This window comes from Alligator mississippiensis, chromosome 1 (assembly GCF_030867095.1).
Source record: "Alligator mississippiensis isolate rAllMis1 chromosome 1, rAllMis1, whole genome shotgun sequence".
Lineage (NCBI taxonomy): Eukaryota > Metazoa > Chordata > Crocodylia > Alligatoridae > Alligator > Alligator mississippiensis.
Genome location: NC_081824.1, coordinates 110979324 through 110994195, shown reverse-complemented (window position 1 = coordinate 110994195; position 14872 = coordinate 110979324). Strand labels below are relative to the sequence as shown.

The following is a 14872-nucleotide window of genomic DNA, read 5'->3' as shown; positions in this document are numbered from 1 at the left end:
GATTAGAGACCTGGAAAGTATGTGTTATGAGCAGAGCAGGGTTTGTGTTACACTTTGATTCTTGCAGGGTAGGTCTGCAAAAAAAAATGGACTGCTCATCATGATGCCGTAATAAGAGACACCCCCTCCCCCCCCGTTATGATTTTCAAATCTCATAAGGGGGGCTCTTGTCTCTTATGGGGGGGAACTCACCCCCCCCCCCGAGCTCCCCTGTAATTTAAACCCTGGTTATGAGGAAAGGTTGAAAGAACTAGGTTTATTTAGTCTGGAGAAGAGAAGATTGAGAGGGGCTTTGATCACAGTCTTCAAATACATGAAGGATGATTACGGAGAGGATGGAAATGGGCTTTTCTTTGTGGCCATAGGGCTAGGAGCAATGGCTTCAGATTGCAGCAGAGGAAATTTAGGTTAGAGATTAGGGGAAACTTTCTGATGATGAGGGTGGTCAAGCATTGGAACAGGCTACCTAGAGAAATTGTAGCATCTCCATCCCTGGAAATTTTCAAAAGCAGGTTGGACAGACACTTGTCTGTGAGGGCTTAGTTAGGAAAGATTGTGTCTTGAGCAGAGAGGGACTAGACTAGTTGATGTAGAAGAGGTCACTTCTAACCCTGCTTTACTCTGGTCCTATGAGCATTTATGGTGAGGGATTATAGCAAGGTATTGAGAATCCAGCTTTTGTCATCAGAGGCATAACAGAACAGCTCTGCACTCTGGGCAGCTTTTGCACGCAGGACAACATTGGCTGCTGTGCTGGTGGTGGTGATGGCTTGGCCAGCCACCAGCTGCATCTGAGGCTATTTTTTTGCTGCCCCTCCCCGAAGGTGGCACCAGGGAGTACTGCCCCAGTTATCCCCCTTAGTTACCCTACTGGTTATTATTACCCTAAAAGCTATTTGCTTAGCAGGGAGTTTCAAAGGTGCAAAAGGTACTTAAGGTACCCATCTACATAGTAAACCTACCATGCTCCAAAATGGTATCTTTAGGCCTACCCTCTGAACTGAAAGCAGCGTACCTAAATAGCGCTACTATATGGCTGCAGAGTTACATGTCTGGTTTTAGAACAAGGGTGGTTTTGGTAATATCTTTTATTGAACTAACTGAATAAATGGGAGAAATGGGAGACAAGGTTTTGGGCAGTTGGGTGCCTTTTCTCAGTTTGTCCATTAAAAATATTAATTAAAGAAAACCGTTGCCTCCCTCATATTGCCTGGATCATCATAACTACAGCAACACTCCAACCACCTCCTGGTTTTAGAAGGCAGCCTGCCTCTACCAGCTCAGTAGACTTAAGAGTGTGATAAGTCAGATACCTAACTGCTACTGGTTAAAAGCAATGGGAGCTTGTTTCCTATCTGCTCTTTATGCCTTTGAAAATTTCCTCTGTGATGGGCACTTTGTATTGCTTTAGTGAATGTGTTTGATGGCAGTGAAGGATGAAGTTTCCAGGCTGTCAGCTCTGAAGAATGAAACCTACCTTTTGGGTGTTATTGGCACACTGAGATTGTCCCTGCTCTTCTGAAGGAACAGCTTGCAAGACTGACTTTGAGAACTGTTGCTCATGCCAGTAGTTGCATTGACCTAATAAAGATTAACTGTACCAATACAGCCTGGCATAGGGAACATACAAGAGAATAAAGATAGTATGTCTGGGGCATTGTATATAGAGGCAGGATGACCTGTTGTGACTGAAGACTGGCCAGGATTCAGACAGTATCAGGATCAGGTCATCACATTGGTGATTTAAGGCCTCTATTGTCTTGGTTTAGACTGCTTACAGAAACACACAGCCACACAAGATAGAGTAAACAAGCAGGGCTTTTATTAACATGGTTTTTCAAACACATTCTGCTCTCACAGCTTGGTATTCTGTTGCTCGCTCTTCCTCTCTGTTTCTGTCTCCTTGTGATGCATAGAGAAAGGAGCAGAATGTTCAAGTCATTTCCTGTGCCTCCCTTACCGGGACAGTGCAAGAGCTACTTAACTGTCATTTCCCCACGTAAGCAAAAGAAGTCTAGAGATGCCCTCTCTAATGTTCTTGCTTAATAACAGCATTGGGGCATATCGTGGCCCTTCCATTCTGTGGTTGAATCTTTTCCCACACTTGGAGTGAACATTGATTCTTGTGCCTCTAGATCAGGAGTGTCCAACTCATTCTACTCACGGGCTGGATGAGTCATGTGGGGACGGTCTATGGGCTGGATTTAGCCCATGGACCCTGGACTCCTCTCCACCCCATCCTGGTTCCAGTGCACATCATGGCTGCTTTAGACACTCTGGGATCTGTGTTATGTGGCATCCTCCCTAGACGGACTGTGCTGCATGTCTGAGGTCCGTACTACATGTAGTGCTCCCCACAGGTGGTCCAGGACTGCACTTCACATGGTGCCTGCTCCAGCTGGTCTGGGACCTGCACTGCATGCAGCATCTATGGTGCCATGTATTATACTGGTCCCAGACCAGCTGAAGCAGGCATCATATGTGGCATGTGTCCTGTAAGGGACTGGGGCACAGGTTGTCTGGCCTAATGGTTAAACTACCGAGGGAAAGCAGTGGTCTGAGGCTGGGTCAGGGGGCAGGAGCCATATACCAAAACCAGAGGAAAGTCCAGAAGCAGAGTCCACAACACAGTTTAGGGTCAGGATCCAAGGATTAGATGCTGACTACCAATCTAAGGGAGAATCCACAGGGCAAAGTCTGAAAACAGAGCCAAACTGGGGTCAGGAGCCAGGTAACAGATCCTCATAAAAATCCAAACCTGAAGTCCAGAAATAACCCCAAACCCAGGAGAACTGGAGTGCAAGAACCAGGAGGCTTGCCACAGAACTGTTGACTAGCCTGAAAATCCAGGGCTCCGGCTGGTGCAGAATGGATAGGAAGCACTCCTAGCAGCCAGTCATGATGCTCACTGTTTCTGAAGTGGGACAGAGTTCATTAACTGAGGTTTACTTCAGGTGTGGCTGATTTGGCTTAGGCTGGCCTGCCTGACCAGAGGTCCTGAAAGCTCCCATTGCAGGCACTGGAACCAATCAATTCAGACCTAGGGGCCACAATGGGAGCTGGATAATGGGTATCTGGCCCATGGGTCATATGTTTGACACCCCTGCTTTAGATAGAGCTGGATGGCTCTCTGGCAATTGTGCTTGTCTTGGCTGTAATTAAGTTTCCTCATCTTTTTGCTTCATAGCCTTTTACTTTTTTAACAAGTCTGTTCCTGGTGCAGGATTGAGTTGAATTTAAGCTGGTGCCAGAGTCAGCTTTGCATCAGTGTACTGAAATTTCATACCAAAGTTATCAGTATTCTGGCATTTTTATTCTTTCATCTATTTAGTTGTGTTTTACTTTTACATGATCTTAACTCTAAGCAGTAGAAGGGGTGGCAATTGATTTGCATTCCCTTCTTAGCATCTGGGAAAGTGAAGCTCTTGATTCCATAGGTGTGTTTCACTAGGTTAATAAATTAAATTCCCTTGATGACTTTCCTAGTATTTGCTCTTCTAAATGTTTTTTCTAGTATTTGCTTAACTATTGGTACCTATATTACAGCTTGTCTGTTTGACTCTGGGTAATATGGAGGGCTGATCCTTAGAAAATCTTTAATTCTCCTTGGATATGTATTGTCATCCATTGTCCTGAGTGAGCTCATCACGAGTACTATTGTCTTGGTGCAATTCACAGCAGTGCTGCCTAATGTTGCTTAGTTGAGTTACTTCAAAAGAAACTGTGATAATCAAGAGTCAGCAGGTAGTGGTTTCCTCTGTGTTCAGATAAATCAGCTGCTAACCACTGCCAACGCTCTGCTAGGTATGTCATGTATTGTAATAGGTTCCTTGCAGTTCTGTCTCTGCTACTTTGCATGAATGTAGGTCTCTGACCTTTCCTTCTATTTGTGCATTTGTGTGTGTCAATAAAGTGTTCCTCTCTTGTACAGTATCACACTGAGATGTCCTTCATGAATCTTTTTCAGGCTCTCTGGAAGCACTGTCCTTTCAGTACTAATCCATTCTCCACGGACAGCTCTGTTTTCTGAAGTCTTTGATCGCCCAGGAGGGAATTAGTTGTTTTGTGCAGTCCATCTTGGCCTTACTGTTTCTTTTAAAAATTAATTGCATTATTGCTGTGTTTTACTATTTCTGATAGTTTATTTGTAGACAATGGTTAGTCCTGTAGTATCATGTGCACTTGCTTTTCCTTTAAGACTTTTTCCTCTTGTCCTTGTCCAATTTGTCCTTTGTTCAAAAAAGATTTCCTTGTTCAAAAGATTTCAATTTCAAAGGTAGGGCCCCCTTCCCTAGCATGATTTCTAGTTCTTTTCTCAGCCCTGGACTCTGCTTACCCTCTCTGACACTGGTTCATATCCCAGTCCAGTAATCTTGAGCCCTGATTGGCCCCCAAGTCTGGCCACCCATTTCCCAGCACTGACAAAGTGCGCAATGTACTAGAATTTCTCCTCAGCTATAGGAATCTGCTTAATGACAGTCATCATGGTAAATGTATTATGGTACTACATTTGTAGATAACATAATTTTTTAATGTCCTAGTAGGTGCCTTCAAACATATTGGGAAATCTTTTCTTAATTTGCTTTGCTATGAGGTATACCTTAATGGATTCCATTACCATTAGGATTTTTTTATCAAGCTTAATGATTGAATGCTTTTATTCTTAGTACCTGTTCTACTGATGTTTATTACATAATAGTCTAGATGTTGCATTGAATTTGATATCTCTCAATGATTCAAACTGGTTCTCCTCTGTCTTGCTAGTTTCACTGATCTAGGTGAGATTTATGTAGTGGTGCAGGCTAGACTTTTGCTATATTCTCTTTCAAGTATGCAGCTTTCTTGTATCCCAGGGTCAATTTTGTGAGTTATTTCTAGGGACTTAATTTGCTACTCCATGGAAACCATGAAATCGGGCAATGTCCACAAAATCTGCAAAATAAAATTTAAAAAATTCTTATTAAAAATAATATGCTGGCTCCCCAGTGGGAGCCAGTGGTCCTCATGGTGACTGTGTCCTAGCCTCACAGCCTGCCAAGGGGGAGAAACCACTGTTGTAAAGGGGAGCAGCTAAGATGGTTGCAGCCCTCCCTGGCACTTGCCCCTGATTGGCTGAGAGGTCTGCCCTTGTGTGGCCCTGCCTTTCTTGGGCAATTAGCATTGGGGGGTGAGGCCACACAACTGACACCTCTTGGCCAATCAGTGGTGAGGGACGGGGCATGATGAACAACCCTCATCCAAGTAGTGGTGAGGGTGGGGGCCAAGTGATGGACAGCCCTCAGCAGTAAGGCATGGCCATGATGGCCCCTTGGCCAGTCAGTGATGAGGGGTGGGCTTGTCACGAAAAGGCCGCAAAATTGGCTTCACGCTCCGCGAGTGGCCTGTGAAAATCCCTTTCATTTGCCACAATTTAGGGTGAGCATCCCTAGCTATTTCTTCTGGACCTATTAACTTGCTGTCCTGTTTTTTATTCTGTATTGACAAAAAAGAAGCTATATCACTGATGCTACACTGCTTTGTTTGAAAGTATTCTGTAATTAATACTTTGGGTGTATCCGTGTACTGTATGCTGTATTCTTTTCTCTTTGCTTTGTTTAGCACTGTCATGAAAAACAGTTTGCTTTGTAGCACTTTTGGAATATATTCTCAAGTGCATGGCATTCTTTTTGCTTTGCATGATGTACTTAGTGTCTTCTGCTAACCTGCTTTGCCTTCCTCATCCTGTGTTTCTTTTCTAATGTTGTCTGTGCCCAGTACCCTGCACTGTTGTCTCTTTTGTGTATGTGTCTGATTAACAGTCTGCTTTATCATGCTCACATTGTGATTGTTTCTTGTAAGCGCTTTCTTCTGATTTTTGGATGGTTTGTGTACTCTGACTGCTCTAATGGTTTTTTCTAATGTTAATTTGTCATTCATTAGTAAATTTTTGTGGAGTCCATTAAGGAATCTTAATAGATCCCTGTCTACTCTTAAAGATGTTTTTTCTTTGTGTGGAAGTGATTTTTCCTTGCAAAATGCTCACCAGCTCAAACAGTCTATATGGATTTTTCCTACCTGCCTGAGTGAACTTAACACTAGAGACCCATGTTCGACAATTATCTCTGACTTCTTGAGCAATGCATTATAGAAAATAGGCAGCTGGCCCTGAAAAGATCAGCTCCATTAGTTCTTTCCATCTAGTTGAATTCACTGCAATGCTACTTATTTCAAAGTTCATTTTTTGCATTACTCTGCATTAAAGCCATACTAAGTTTGTTTTTAGCTCTGACAGCATGTATTGTTTTGCTTAAATTATTCATAGTTACGGAAAGTCACAAAGAATAAAATAAACTATACAGGATTTTTATTTAAAAAGGTATTCACAGGTACACTGTTTTTAATAGATCAGCTTAGAGCACACACCTTCGACCCACTTCCTGTGCCTTTCTTACAGAGACTTTGCTTTGGTAACTTAACTGCCTTTGTCAGAGAATTTTGCCACCTTAGATATAACAATGACTAAAAACTAAAGCCAGGCAGATTTGTATTAGAAATGTAAAGCACAAGCTAGGTGATTAGATATTGGAACAATCTACCAAAGGAAATGGGACATCTAGCATCATCAGTTTAAGACAAGATACCTTTCTGGGAGAGATGTTTTACTCAAACATAAATTATTGACCTCAACTCAGAGGTTACAGAATAAAGTTTTATGGTCTATGTTATACACAAGATCAGATTAGGTGATCTACAGGTTACTTCTGGCCTCCAGTTTGTGAATCCTCATCAATTCTTTGAGTATAGCTGGTGGGCCAGGATATTTGGTCCAGTACATTGATTCATAGGGTAATAGCATAAAAAAATGGCTAGAATATCAAATATCATCTTTCAGAATAAAAATTCCATACATTCCCTGATAAGTCAAGGACCCTACAAACCTGGAGAAAAATTGCCAATATACTTTTTTTATAGTTCATGTTGATAAAATTGAGCTTTTTTATTATTAGTTCAATTAAGCAATTTTCTTCTTTGTAAACAGAAATGAATTTAACACCGAGAGTTCTCTCCTGTTGTATGTTTGAGTGAGTGTGAAGTCACTGGAAAAATAAATAATATTTTAAATAATAATAATAGAATTATATCTTTCATCTTTATCTGATTCTAAAACTTGATTTCACTATTTTTTACTGGATGATGTATCTTTTTAAAACTAAATTGTTTAAAAAAGGAGAAGGAGAAAGAAAGTCATTTAATGGAATGATAAATATGTATATTCTTAGGCCAGCAGAGACTATTATTATCATCATTAATATTTGTTAATCTATTGGCCATTCTGAATTGATAATGTACACGAATAATAACTAATAACTAGAGCAAGTCAGAATTCAGAATTGATATTTCACAAAGGAATTTTCAGCCAGCTCTACTAATGACCAAAATCCTAACTCTTTAGCTTGCAGTAGTAAGGGAAACACAGTTCTGTACTTCTACAAGTTTTCTCTAAGTATTGAAATATTTATTATTTTAATGATAGTAGCACTAAAAAGCCCCAGTCCAGGACCCAGGATTGTTTCTAAAGAGATCTTACTTTGCAGACAACTTAATTTCAAACCTGTCAGCCAGTAATAACTGTCTGGGGCTACATGGCTGAATGGGCCTCTTAGGAGGAAAGGCTCTAAACATGTATAATATTTCCCTTACGTTGTCCCAAATGCCCAGGGAAACAAGTAATAGATTCTTCCCTTTGGAAAAGTGGTGGGAGCAAATTATCATTTCATCTTCTCAAGAATCCAAATTTGTCTTATGGCTATGCAGTTGAGTTGAGTCACCTTTGGACATCTGACACTAAAGCCAATAACATGCTTTTTACAGAAGCAGAGTCAGACCCTAAATGTCATGAATATAAAACATTTTAACAACTTTTAATTTATACTGGCAATGATTGAACAATTCAAACCTAGTTTTTTACATATAAGATATGTTACTAATTTGAAACATAGGATGTAAGACTTATTGTACAGAAGAAAAACCAGTAGGATGACGAATGGAAATTCAGGCCTGGAAAATTTAGATAATATTAATAACATCAGATTAATGGGAGTGAAGTGCAGAGACGCACAACCTGTGTATAAGCATAAATTTTAAAATAAAAATGGAAAAAGAGTAATTATGATCAACTAATATTTGGAAAATATTCAGGAAAAATATAAAATTTACAATTAAACCTTTGTCACTAATGTTTTACTTATTCTAGCACATTTTTAAATGGTAATTTTTAATATATATTTAATCCTTTAATATAATATACTGTCAAAAATGACCTTTTCAAAAGATACAGGGCCTACTCATACACTGACTCAATGGATTACTGATTTACATCATCTAAGATATAACCCATTGTTAGCAATATTATTTTTAAATTTTTGTCCTTGATTATTGTTAGCGATGGAGCCATTCTATGAATTAAAGTAGTCTCAAGCATACAGAATGGTATCAGAATCTGGGCCATAATAAGTAAAGCTGGGCATGTATACATTTTGAATTTGATCACAGAATTTGCTCTTTATTTAATATCTAGCTAGCTGTGTATTCATGAATAAATACAGTCTGCCTTACTTAGTTCATAACATAGCTTGGGTGATAATTCACAAGAATATTGTTAGACATAAGTCCAAAGCTCTCAGTGTGCCTGGATATGAGTTCATGCAATGGATCCTTGAATGTCCTAGTGCAATTATAAAACAATTATAAAATGCTATTTTTAAGGATAGTTTTGGAGGGGGCTGTTTCCCATGCCATATCTTGCCTCAGAAGGATATAAATTTGGGTCTTGACCATGAAGATTTTCAGTGCTAGACTGGAAGGAGAATTTTGTGCTATGGAATCAGGAAATTCATGTTGCTTCCCAGCAAATGTGTCTGCTGGATTGAATCTATTCAGTGACCTGTATTTTGAAGGAGGTCAGGCAAGATGATCATAATGACCCCTCTGCCTTAAAGTCCACAAAGGAATTTCAGAAGGCACTAGATCCAACCCACTTTGTTTAAGAAGCATGTCCATAGTCATTTGAATTTTTTAAGGAGCAGGAATGGCTGAGATTGGAGAGTCCTAGGGCTAAACCCTTGCAGATCACTCCCTTGTGCCCTGTTGGCTGCAGTGGCTGGGAGTGGAAAGGTAATTAAAAATAATTATATAGCAGTTTTGTTAATTTAATGTTGAGGTTAATAGATTTCCAAGCAGGGAAATTAATTGCATTGATTTCATTGCTTGGGATTCTCTTGAGAATGTTCAGCTTCTCTGACTAATTTTTTAATGTTTAATTGCAGTGGAAATACATATACTTCCAAAGGCAACCCATTCCAGTTTGGGACTGGGAGATACTGACAATATGTTTTGGCCTAATGATACTAATTTCTTGCCTGGCAGCACTTTCTTCCTAAGATGTTTATAATTTTGTTTGCAGGTATGAGTTTGGGGATGGAGGGCACAGTAATATCAACCCTAAGCATCTGTGGCTCAGTTATTTCCACGTAGCGAGTCTAGGAGCACAAACACTATTCTACTCTGTGACCCACAAGGATTAGTTTGTGCCTTGCAGCACAGGCTTCATTCATCAGTTTGCTTTCACTGATAGGGGTTGTAGCCAACCGAAAATTAATTACAAATGGGAAATATATATGAAGAAAATGGCAGCTGCACGCTCTCTACTTCTGTGTTGTGAGTTGTATTCGTGGGCAGATCCAGGATTGCAGTGATGGGTATACACCCAACTTCAAGAGTGGGGTGCATGCTCAGTAGGGCTGTGTGAAGCTTCGCTGGCTGTTTTGTTTTGATGCTGTTTCGACTCGTTTCAAGCTCGAAACAGCAAAAACGAAGGGCTTCAAAACAGCCTTGAAATGAAACGAGGCCAGCTGAAACATTTCAAATTTCAAAGCAGCCCGGCGGTGGGAGGCAGGAGAGAGGCATGGATGCAGTCTGGGTTGTTCCACAGCCCCATGTAGCTTAGCTCGGTGGGGTGTGCAGCCCTGGCTCTCCCCACCCCCTTACCTCCTTGGATTGGCTCTGGTGCACGGCCCAGAGTTAAATTAGCTCATGTGTGGACCCACCACCGCCCCGATCCTAAGGCAGTGGCAGGACCCTTCAGGAGCTGATTTTCCCCAAGCCCTGCACCAGAGCCATTAGGAGGAGAGTTCAGGGCCTGGAGCAAATCAGCTCATGCGTGGACCCGCTGCTGCCCCAATCTCGAAGAGATTGGGGTGGAGCCAGGTGCCGGCATGAACTGATTTTTCCCTGGGCCCTACACCAGAGCCAATCTGAGGAGGGTACGGGGTCCAGGGCAAATTAGGTCATGCAGGGACTCACCCCTGCCCTGGGATTGCATAAGCTGATTTGCCCCAGGCCCCACACCAGAGCCAATGGGAGGAGGGTGCAGGGCCCGGGGCAAATCAGCTCATGTGTGGACCTGCTGCTGAGGGAAGAGCAAAGAGCACCAAGGTCTGGTAGTGCTTGAAAGCAGGGACTCTGGGCAGACCCCACACAGGTGAGCTCAGAGCTCATAGCAGAGTAAGAGTTCCAGTAGGAGCTGCTAAGAGCTCACTGACATCCAGGATCACAGCAAGGATTACTGCCATATCCCCTTCAGCTGTGTGGCATATAAGCATTGAGCTCTCTTCACTGAGCATTAGGGCTGTGTGAAACAGCATCATTCCACTTCGACTTCTATTTCAGCGTTTTGACGGAATAGTGTTTTGTTTCGAGTTTTATTTAATTTTTCAAGGACTGTTCCGTTTCATTTCATTGAAACTCTTTGGCTGTTTTGACGTTTTGCCCATAGCCAGCGCTGAGAAGATCAGTGCTGCCACTGGCCCCAGCTAGCAGCACCAGCCTCCTGTGATCCAGGAGGCAGATCAGGGGCCTGCACCCCCGGGAGCAGTCTGGCACAGCCCCCACAATGCTCCTGAGGGTGCAGGCAAGTGCCCGATCTGCCTGCCAGATGATGGGAGGCTCGTGCTGCCGGCTGGATGCAACCCATGCCGGGAAGACTGGTGCTGCTGCTGGCTCTTGCCAGCACCACTAATCCTGTCATCTATCAGGCAGATTGGGGGCTCGCGCACACCCCCAGGAGGGCTGCAGGGGCTGTGCTGGATTGCTCCCGGGGTTGTGGGACCCTCAATCTGCCTCATGGATCACAGGAGGCTGGTGCTGCCAGCTGGGGCCAGTGGCAGCACTGATCTTCCCAGCGCTGGCTATGGGCAAAACATCAAAACAGCATCAAAATAGCCAAAGAGTTTCAACGAAATGAAATGGAACAGTGCTTGAAAAATTAAACAAAACTTGAAACAAAACACTGTTCCATCAAAATGCTGGAATGGAAGTCGAAGTGGAATGATGCTGTTTCACACAGCCCTAATGCTCAGTGAAGAGAGCTCATTGCTTATATGCCACACAGCTGAGGGGGATATGGCCGTAATCCCTTGCTGTGATCCTGGATGCCAGTGAGCTCTTAGCAGCTCCTGCTGGAACTCTTACTCTGCTATGAGCTCTGAGCTCACTTGTGTGGGGTCTGCCCAGCACTACCAGAGCTTGGTGCTCATTGCTCTTCCCTCCCTTCTCCCCTCTCCCCACTGCTGAATTCAGCCTCAAGGAAAGGGGGAGATGGGATGACCAGTGGCAGCATTGAGCTTCCTGAGCTGAGTGAAAGCAAGGGCTGCACATTGTGGGACATTCCTCCTCTCCTTTCCCCTGTTTCTGAATTCAGTGGGAGGAGAGAGTGAAGAGCAACAGGCTCCAGGGCTGTTTGAAATCAAGGGACTCTGGGCAGAGCCTGTGCTGACCAGTAGCAAACTTATTAGAGCTCACAGCACGTCATACAAAGCTCCCAGCAGGAGCTGCACTGAAGTGCCTGTGAGCTCCAAGAGCTGACTGCACATATGGAGCTCAATAGTGATTCATTCAAGACTATTGAGACATGCTGGAAGTAGTCCAATTTATTTCTTGGATAGAAGTATGATGTAACTCCAGGATTGGATTGGAAGGATTCCTGCTTGGGAAGTCTAGTGCCGTAGGGAAATCATAAGTCAAAATGCATGGCCTTGAGCGGAAGTAGTGATTAGGGAATAAGGGGCTTGTTTACATGTTTTGCATTCTGGTGTTCTTCATTACTTAATCAGGGATGGTTATGCCAAAAGCAATGCATCCACTTTGCCTTGTTATTCCATGTTCAGTGGTTTGTCATAGAATCATAGAAAATGAAGGTTGGAAGGGACCTCAGCAGCTCATCTAGTCCAATCCCCTGCTCAGAGCAGGACCAGCCCAAATTAGATCATTACAGACAAGGTTTTGTCTAGCCAGGTCCTTTGACTTACTGTGTCTACACCACTCATGGGGCAGACATGCTACAAGCTGTGTAATGTTCCATTTTTAAACCACTGCCAGAATGGGAAACATGCCCAGACATCTATGCAGAACTTGTCCCCCAAACTTTTAGTGCTGGGACACTTGCAGTAGAGGCACATCATCATTATTTGCTTTGTACCCATCATTATTGGTCAGTAAGGTGTGGACACTCCTGCATTAATTGGAGCAAAATCTACATCTCTAATATGGAGAATATCCATAAATAAATGTTTATTTAGCTTTAAGAATTATTGGTGTGCTCTTAGTAGGGAATGCGCAAGAGATCATCAGTTTGTGGACAGATTTGAGTTGCTAGTAATATATGTGTAATCTAAAAGGTGAATTCCTAAAGATAAAGAAGAATAAATTTGTGGTTAAGGCACTGAACTGAAATTTCCACTACCTGGGTCCAGTTCTTCAGTTTCCATTGCAGATTTCTTATGTGGCCTCAGCCAACATCCTGCATTTTCCCTTCTGTCAGTGGGGAGGGAAGAGAAGTGGCATGTGGTGCAAGAGAAGCAGCCAGAGATTCATTGCTCTTGGAGGTGTTGGCTCGCCACCTTTTTTGCCTTTGAAAACTGGTATTTTTTTGGTTGCTCAACACGTTAGCTGCAAAAAAACTGGAGATGACCTCTTTCCCAGCAGCGAACCTCAAGCTGCTGCTCTTGTTCCTCTGCAGCTGCTCCGCTCTTCCCACTTCCGGAGCTGGAGCCAGAGCCAGAGCCAGATCAGGGGAGGTTCAGGGTGGGGGCAGTGTTTTATTGCCCAAGGCACAGTACTGCCCATGTCTATTTAGACTGTAAACTCTTCAGGCTAGCAGATGTTTTTTATTTATTATACCTAATACAGTAGGACCTGGGTTTCAGTTGGGGCCCTCTACTCATGATTGTTATACAAACAGTATGACAATAAAAAAGAATGGGAAAAGAGAGATGGTTTTAAAACAGTAAAGAATAATTGAAAATTAGGGGACTACACAAATGCTGTGTGGACAGCAGGCTTCCATTTCATTTCCTTACAAACTTTTGTTGCTGTTATTGTTTTGATTTGACAGATGACACACTCCTAAAGTATGAAACAGAAGAGGAAGAGCACAAATATGACTATGTGGATGAAAACTTAATTGAAAACATCAGAAAAAAATTCCAGGAAGGCACATTGCATGATAAAACATACCCCCCAAAGAAAAAAAGGGGAGGTGAGTATGTCCTATGGTGACTTACACATGTACACAGATGCAGCATAACATCACTCATCGTGGTGTCCTGTGACCAGTGGGGTCCCCCAGGGCTCTGTCCTTGGACCCATACTGTTCAACATCTTCATTAACGATGTGGACACTGGAGTCAGAAGCGGACTGGCCAAGTTCGCCGATGACACCAAACTTTGGGGCAAAGCATCCACGCCAGAAGACAGGCGGGTGATCCAGGCTGACCTGGACAGGCTCAGCAAGTGGGCGGATGAGAATCTGATGGTGTTCAACGCCGATAAATGCAAGGTTCTCCACCTTGGGAAGAAAAACCCGCAGCATCCTTATAGGCTCGGCAGTGCTATGTTGGTTAGCACTATGGAAGAAAGAGACTTGGGGGTCATCATTGACCACAAGATGAACATGAACCTGCAATGAGATGCTGCGGCTAGTAAAGCGACCAAAACGCTGGCTTGCATCCATAGATGCTTCTCAAGCAAATCCCGGGACGTCATTCTCCCCCTGTACTCGGCCTTAGTGAAGCCGCAGCTGGAGTACTGCGTCCAGTTTTGGGCTCCACAATTCAAAAAGGATGTGGAGAAGCTTGAGAGAGTCCAGAGAAGAGCCATGCGCATGATCAGGAGTCAAGGAAGCAGACCCTACGATGACAGGCTGAGAGCCCTGGGGCTCTTTAGCCTGGAAAAGCGCAGGCTCAGGGGTGATCTGATGGCCACCTACAAGTTTATCAGGGGTGATCACCAGTATCTAGGGGAACGTTTGTTCACCAGAGCGCCCCAAGGGATGACGAGGACGAATGGTCACAAACTACTACAAGATCGTTTCAGGCTGGACATAAGGAAGAATTTCTTTACTGTCCGAGCCCCCAAGGTCTGGAACAGCCTGCCGCCGGAGGTTGTTCAAGCGCCTTCATTGAACACCTTCAAGATGAAACTGGATGCTTATCTTGCTGGGATCCTATGACCCCAGCTGACGTCCTGCCCTTTGGGCGGGGGGCTGGACTCGATGATCTTCCGAGGTCCCTTCCAGCCCTAATGTCTATGAAATCTATGAAATCTATGCCATAGGTTTGATAGGAATCATCACTGGTCATGAAGCTGAGAGTTTGCTGTAAAGGTATTCATTGTCTCTACCTTAGTGTTTTCAGAACAAGTCAGAGAGACCAGAGCTGAGGCCAGTACTACAATGTGTGACTTACTGTCTCTGTTAAAAATTACAGCTGTGTAAACAGACACCATCTAATGCATAATTAAACATTGACTTTTTTTTTTACTAACTTTTACAAACAGT

The 14872-nt window shown here is 43.2% G+C and overlaps 1 protein-coding gene across 2 annotated transcripts in view; it reads left to right on the top strand.

Moving 5' to 3' along the window:
* THEMIS (thymocyte selection associated) overlaps window positions 1–14872 on the top strand; it is a 129128-nt gene that overhangs the window by 105525 nt on the left and 8731 nt on the right. The window contains exon 6 of one of the 2 annotated variants that reach the window (XM_019479474.2): window positions 13430–13573. The exons of the other annotated variant lie outside the window; for it this stretch is intronic. Within the exon in view, the coding sequence (XP_019335019.1) occupies window positions 13430–13573 (144 nt within the window). The remainder of the gene's footprint in view (window positions 1–13429; window positions 13574–14872) is intronic. 2 annotated transcript variants of the gene reach the window in all.